This window comes from Lepus europaeus, chromosome 1 (genome assembly GCF_033115175.1).
Source record: "Lepus europaeus isolate LE1 chromosome 1, mLepTim1.pri, whole genome shotgun sequence".
NCBI lineage: Eukaryota > Metazoa > Chordata > Mammalia > Lagomorpha > Leporidae > Lepus > Lepus europaeus.
The window spans coordinates 183,944,751-183,951,743 of NC_084827.1; the positions used below are offsets into that span (position 1 = coordinate 183,944,751).

The 6,993-nt window shown below is 63.5% G+C and overlaps 1 protein-coding gene across 1 annotated transcript; it reads left to right on the forward strand.

Annotated features, from left to right (window-relative positions):
* Nucleotides 1-281: 281 nt before the first annotated feature.
* On the forward strand, nucleotides 282-3,379 carry RTP5 (receptor transporter protein 5 (putative)). The gene is made up of 2 exons (XM_062197576.1): nucleotides 282-439; nucleotides 2,074-3,379. The coding sequence occupies exons 1-2, from the start codon at nucleotides 282-284 to the stop codon at nucleotides 3,377-3,379; spliced, it is 1,464 nt and encodes a 487-aa protein (XP_062053560.1).
* Nucleotides 3,380-6,993: the final 3,614 nt, after the last annotated feature.

The window sequence follows — 6,993 nt, forward strand, 5'->3', positions numbered from 1 at the left end:
GATCTCTGGCCTGTGACAGTGGCTGTGCAAACATACACGTCCGTGTACACGGCAACCACACAGACGTCAGCACACCCAGCTTGCCGCGACCGTGACCTCTGGGTGCTGGGGTCACAGGCGATTTCATTGTATTTTTCCTCTCTGCTTCCATGTCTCTGAGACAAACCGGTTGCCATGGAGACCGTGCTGTTGTCAAGGCAGCTGATTGGCCAGCGCGGGACTGAGGCTTCCTGGGAGCCCCTGAACGAGTGCTGTCAGCCCGCAGTGCAGACACGCGCAGCATGGACGTGGCTGGGGCGGACGTGTGGGTGAGCACCTTCGCCCAGCTGATGAGCGAGAGGAAGCCCCGGGATGCCTGGGTCCTGCTCCCCCAGGAGAGCCTGGCCGCGGGGCCCCTGGACGGCAGCAGCTTCCAGTATCGGCTGAAGGGGCTTTCAAGGTGCGGCCAAGGGCAGGCGGGGGGAGCCCCCTGTGGGTGAGGGGGGCTGAAGGCGCCTTTCTAGGCTCTGAGACCGGGCCTGGAGCGGCCCTGGAGTGGGTGCTGTGGGGCCGGCAGAGGGTATCCACCCCGCCTGGACTTGTCCCCCATCAGGTGGGTGGGGCCGGGCGGTGCCAGAGCTGAGACAGTGCTGACATCATGGCCGCCGGGGGTGGGCGCTCCCCTGGCCTGCTGTTCCCGTGGTGTTGCCACGGTGTCCAGGCAGGACCTGGAATGCGCAGGTGCTGTGCTCAGGCCTGAGCAACCAGCCAGCCGGGCAGGCCTGCCTGGGGAGGCTGTGGCAGAGGGTCCCCAGGGAGCCTCATACTTCATCACAACGATGAACCTCCCCAGCGTGCATCCCTGGCTCACGGCGCCAGCCAGGGGGCAGCTCCAGCAGCTCCGTCGGCCCCTCGGCACGCTGACCGGTCGTCCTGCTCTCTGCCTCTGACCACGTAGCTCCCGAGCACCTGAACCTGTGTGGTGGAGCCCTGGCTCTTCCAGGTGCTGGGTCTGAGAAGTCCTAGAAGCCCCTGCCTGGCCCCACAGCCAAGTGCTGCCATGTAGCTCATGCAGGTGGTGCTGGTCACCCAGACGACGGGGACCACGACACCCATGTCTCCAGCCAGGGCCACCAGGCACCTGTGGCTTCTGATCAGACTTAAGCAGAGTTAGAAGTTCAGCTCCACGTCCACGCGCTCTGTAGGCTCCTCGGCCGGGCAGGGTCTAAAGCAGTTCCATCGTCTGGAAAGTTCTGTGGGCAGCGCTGGGGAGGCTCCCGCAAAGACGGGGGTCACTGAGGGCAGCAGTCAGTGGCCCTTCATCTGCCCCCCCCACCCTGTCTTTTTAAAAAGTTTATTCATTTTTATTTACATGAAGAGCAAACTGATGGGGGTGGGGAGAGACAGAACATCTCCCATCCAGTGGTTCAGCCTTCACACGGCCACAACAGCCAGGTTGGCCAGGCTGAACTCCATCCGGGTCTCCCACGTGGTGGCAAGGGAAGCCAGCACCTGTCGCCACCGAGGTCCACTGGCAGGAAGCTGGATCGGAAGCAGAGGTGGAGGTTCCAGGCGCTCCGATACGGGATGTGGGTGTCTCAGGTGGTGGCTTAATCTGCCCACCCCAACCCTTGGAGGAGGGTCCATCCTGGGGGCCGGGCACTTCTGTTAGCCGGGGGCGTGGTGCCCAACTCTCCAGCTCACATATGAGGCGCGTTGTTCAGAATCCAGGGGGCTCGTCCAGGGTCCCCCGAGCCTTCACTGAGCTGCAGGGGGCATCCCTCACCCCAGCACCCCGTGAAATTTCCCAAATTTCCCATCACTTGGCCAGGCCCAGCCAGGAGGCCCCAAGTCGGCTCCCCCTCCTGCCCTGGCACTCGGGGAGTCCACACTGCAGACAGCAGAACGTGGGTGCGCGTGGCTCTCAGGCGTCGGGCCGGGGTGCGCCCTGGTGCTGCCCTGCTGTGCGGGTGTCTCAGGTCTTCAAGCTGCAGGGCCTGGCCCGGAGCGAGGCAGCGCCTGCCGGCACGCGGCTGTTCCCGGGCCGGAGCTGCGACCTGCCCGGCCGCGGCTCACGGCCCTCTCTCCCCGCAGGCTCCAGTGCAGCCGCTGCCTGTGGGTCTGGCGCTCGGCGCACGTGCACATCCTCTTCCACCTGTGGTGGGACGCGGGCAGCCGCCAGGGGCTGGTCAAGATGCGCGTGTGGGGCCAGCGGTGCCGGATGTGCCCCCCGGGGCCGCCGGGCCCCCGCGGCGACTGCCAGGTGAGCCCCCTCAACGTGTGGATCTTCCTCAGCAAGCTGGTGCTGCACATCCTGAGGCGGTGCTACGGCGACCACCTCAGCCAGTGCCCCGAGGTCCGCTTCGGCGACCGCTGCGAGGCCTGTGAGCTGCAGCTCTGCTTCCTGCAGACGGCGCCCGAGCTGGCCTGGGCGCCGGCGGCCAGGGCCGGGCACGCGGCCGGCTGCTGCGCGGGCGGCCACGACCCCGGCGGCCTCGCCGAGACCGACTTCCTGGACGGCGCCGCGGCGGACGGCGGCGAGTGCCCGCACGAGGCCGCCCGCGTCGTCTCGCTGCCCTTCTCCCTGGCGGCCGGCGGCCGGCCCGGGGGCGGCCAGCGCCCGGCTGCCCTTGGCAGGGGCACCCTGCGCCTGTTCGCGGCCGGCGGCGCGGCGCCCGAGGGCGGCGGCATCCCCGTGGACGTCGGGGACCCGGTCTTCCACGCCGAGGGCCTGTGCCTGGGCGACGTCGAGTCCACCTTCGAGCTGCGCGGCTTCGTCTTCGGCGGCGCCGGCGGCGCGCCCCGCCCCGTGGGCGTGGCCAGGGGCCAGGGCCCGCTGTCGCTCAGCGCGGGGCTGGCGGCGGCCGGGGCGGCGCTGCCCGCGGTGTCCTACGTGGTCGGGCTCTCGGCCGACGGCCAGGGCGCGCTCACCTTCCCGCTGTCGGCGCTGGGCGTGCTGGGCGCGGCGCCCCCCGGCGAGGCCTGCTACGTCACCTTCCCCTTCAGCTTCGCCGCGGGCGCCGGGAAGGAAGACGCAGGCGCCCCGACGGCGCTGGGCGGCGAGGCAGGCAGCCCCGTGGCGGTCAGCGGCGGCTCCATCGCCGTCCCCGTGTCGGCCCTGGAGCTGGTGCAGCGCCAGGGCCCCGAGCACGCGGCCGGCGGCCCGCACAGCGGCGGCCTCGCGGCGCACAGCTACTGCCGGCGGCGGCACCGGGCCAGGCCTGGCCAGCCGGGCTGTGGGCCCCACGCCGAGGACGAGCCGCACGCCTGCAGCGTGCACCGCCGGCCCCGCGCGGAGCCGTCCGAGGACTTCTGGATCTGGGTGTCCATGACCGTGTGCATCTTCTGGCTCATGTGCATGTGCAGACTCAACTTCAGCATCTTCCAGCAGCCGGCCTAGGGCGCGGCCGCCCCGCCCCGGCCCTCGCCCCTCGCCCGGGCCGGTTCGTGTGTGTGCGTCCTGTTTCCGGTCCTGTACATGTGTGTTCCAGGTGCTTTTCTCTCTGTGTGTAGAATTCCAATAAAACAAAGTGGATCCCACCGCCTGCCCTCGGGGAGAGAAGGGGCAGAACTGGAGGTCCCCTTGCGGAGGGTCCAGGTGGGGCGGCAGAGGCCGGCCCCCACCCACCTCTCCCGCAGGAAGGGCCTCCGCACGGTTGCCGGTGTGAGTGGCTGCGGACCCCTGAGGTGCTCCCGTCGCTCAGGCAGGGCGGAAGCCTGTGACACCCGTGGGAATGTGGGGCACTTGGGGCCTGTCACCTCAGGAGGCACTGTCCAGGGCACAGGTCCCTGGCGACTGAACTTTGGATTTTCGTAGTAGAAGGTCCCAGCTTCCATTTCCAAGGGGGGGGGGGTCGCAGGGTGGCCCAGGCAGCAGGGGCTGTGTCCAGCTGTGCCCAGCCACCCAGCCAGGGGGTGCCCCTGGGGTCTGACAAGGGGCTGCAGAAGCCGGCCTCTCCCAGGGCCCTGGGTTGGGGGCCAGTGTGGATCTCAGAAAGTTCTTCCTGTGGGGCTGCCCCTGGAGGCTGGACTGGCCCAGTGCAGGTGAGGGAGGAGGTTCAAGAGAGCAGCACAGAATCTCCCTGGTCTGTGGGCACTGAGAGAGATGGCAGAGGCTGCAGAAGGTTCTGTCCCCTGTGGGCCAGGCATAGCATGGACAGACAGCCTGGAGACCACTGCTAGTCTGACTGTGACCTGGGCCGTGGGGTCCCAGGAAGGGACCTCTAGTTCCATGGCTGCTCCCTGGCTCAAAGGCCCTTGTCCTGGGTCAGGGTTAGGGTTTAGGGTTTGGGTTAGGGTACTTGCCCCAGGCTACCGGCATTGCCCCTCCCCTAGTGTAATAGCACCCCTCTTGTCACCACCCAACCATGTTCTGGAGGGTGAGGCCTCATCGGAGCACCCAGTGCCCACCCCTGGGACAGAAGTCCCTGATCTCATCCCCTGCCTTTCTCGACAGCACGCAGGCCTGCCCTGGCTTGGGGCAATGCTGGGGCCAAGAGGCTGGGTTCTGGGGCTGTGGGTGGGCAGTGGATGTGAGAGGTCATTTCTGTTTCCACCTGCGGATCCACTTCAGGAGGCGGAGCCAGGAGGCCCCTGGCTCTCGTCAGATGGAGTCCCAGAGTGTCCATCCCCACCCCCTGCTCTCTTATGATGGGAGCCCTGAGTTCCTGGCCCCACCCCCAGCTCCAGTCACATGGGGTCCCTCTGAGGGGCCAGAGAGAGTGGGAAGCCCCTCTCCTCTCACTCCTGTGCCCTCCAGGGCTTCAGGAGCCCACCTCTGCGGCCCAGAGACCCTGCCTGTGGGCCCACTATCCCCTGCTCCCCAGCAGTGACTTTCAGAGGCACAGAGGCATGGGAGCGACAGTGAGACGGGGTCCCTGCAGAGGCCTGGAGCGAGAACAGGAGGGAGAGGAGACGAGAGAGGCTCTCGGTGGCCGCCGCTGGAGCCGGTCACCGAGCCAGCGCCCTTCCGGAAACACAAAGCGGAGTCCACAGCCAGTGCTGGACGTAAGGCTGGGGGAGGTGAGGGGTCATCCTGTGGTCGCATTCTGGGGAGCGTTTGCCCCCCACTGACACCAGGGCCAGCTCCCATCCTCCACTGCCCAGGGAGCCACAGCCTCAGACGCGTGGCTGCCAGCACCACAGTCCGCACCCTGGGGCCACCCACCCCTTCTCAAGACAGACAGCGTTCTGCACACAGGCAGGGTGTGGACAGCCTGCCTGCTGTCCTCCAGGAAGCCAGAGCTTGGAAGTCAGATCCCTGGCCCCTCATCCTGGACACTCTTGGGCCAGCCCGCTGCGGAGCCCCAGAGGCCTCTGTTCTGCCGGAGCTGTGAGCTAGGCACCGGGCGGGGCGGTGGCTGGTGCAGTGTGACATCTTCATCACCAGGTCACAGTACTCCAGGAGGGCTCGCGCCTCTCCCAGGGCTGCTGTGTGTGGCCGGTTCTCCCCACAATGGGGAGACTCGACCTTGACTCAACCTTGACCTCAGAAGTGAGTTCAGCATGCACAGGACCCAGGGCCACGTGGTTGTCCCTGGCAGCAGGAGACAGTGACAAGGGAACCATAAACACGACAGGCACTGCTTAGGCTGAGCAGGGATAGCTGAGTGGAGGGAGGGCGATGAAGGACGGCCATGGGGGCGGTGCTATGGGGCAGGGGGTTGAGCCCCTCCTGTGGTGCTGCCATCCCATGTGGGTGCTGGTTCAAGTCCTGGCTGCTCCACTTCCGATCCAGCTCCCTGCTATTATGCCTGGCTCTGGCTGTGCCCAGCCTATCTCTGGCCATGGCAGATATTTAGTGAGTGAACCAGAGGATGGAAGCTATCTCTGTCTCTCCTTCTAGCTCTGTAACTCTGACTTCCAAATAAACTAATACACTTTTTTTTTTTTTAAAGGACAACTGTCCTCCTCTGGCAGCCTCTGTGGCTGGGCCATGGGGGTCCTGGGCTGGGGTGGGCATGTCTGGAACGCTCCCTGGTAGGTTTGCTACCTTCCTGGGAGTGTGGGTGGAGGTGCCCCCCCCCCCCCCCCCCAGTGATTGGGGAACCGAATCCTCAGGGAGTCCAGACAGTGACGTGTGCCCGACCCCACAGAGCTACATGGAGTGCTCTGGGACCACGAGGAGCACTGGAAGCATCTCCTGCCTGTAGGAGCAGCAGGGGAAGGAGCTGGGACTGGAACTGGGGCTTGAACCCAGGCATTCCCGTATGGAATGTGGGCGGCCCAACTGCTCTTAGCCACAGTGCCAAATGCCCATCGTATAAATTTTTTTAAAGACTTATTTTATTTATTTGTTTTTTTAAACTTTTATTTAGTAAATATAAATTTCCAAAGTACAGCTTATAGATTACAATGGCTTCCCCCCCATAACATCCCTCCCACCTGCAACCCTCCCATCTCCCACTCCCTCTCCCATTCCATTCACACCAAGATTCATTTTCAATTATCTTTATATACAGAAGATCAATTTAGTATATATTAAGATTTCAACAGTTTGCACCCACACAGAATATAAAGTGTAAAATACTGTTTGAGTACTAGTTATAGTATTAATTCACATTGAACAACACATTAAGGACAGAGATCCTACATGAGGAGTAAGTGCACAGTGACTCCTGTTGTTGACTTAACAAATTGACACTCTTGTTTATGGCATCAGTAATCTCTCTAGGCTCTTGTCATGAGTTGCCAAGGCTATGGAAGCCTTTTGAGTTCTCCGACTTCTATCTTATTTAGACAAGGTCATAGTCAAAGTGGAAGTTCACTCCTCCTTTCAGAGAAAGATACCTCCTTCTTTGATGGCCCGTTTTTCTGGGATCTCACTCGATCTTTCATTTAGGTGGTGGGTTTTTTTTTTTTTTCCAGAGTGCCTTGGCTTTCCATGCCTAAAATACTCTCATGGGCTCTTCAGCCAGATCCGAATGCCTTAAGGGCTGATTCTGAGGCCAGAGTGCTGTTTAGGACATCTGCCATTCTATGAGTCTGCTGTGTATCCCGCTTCCCATGATGGAC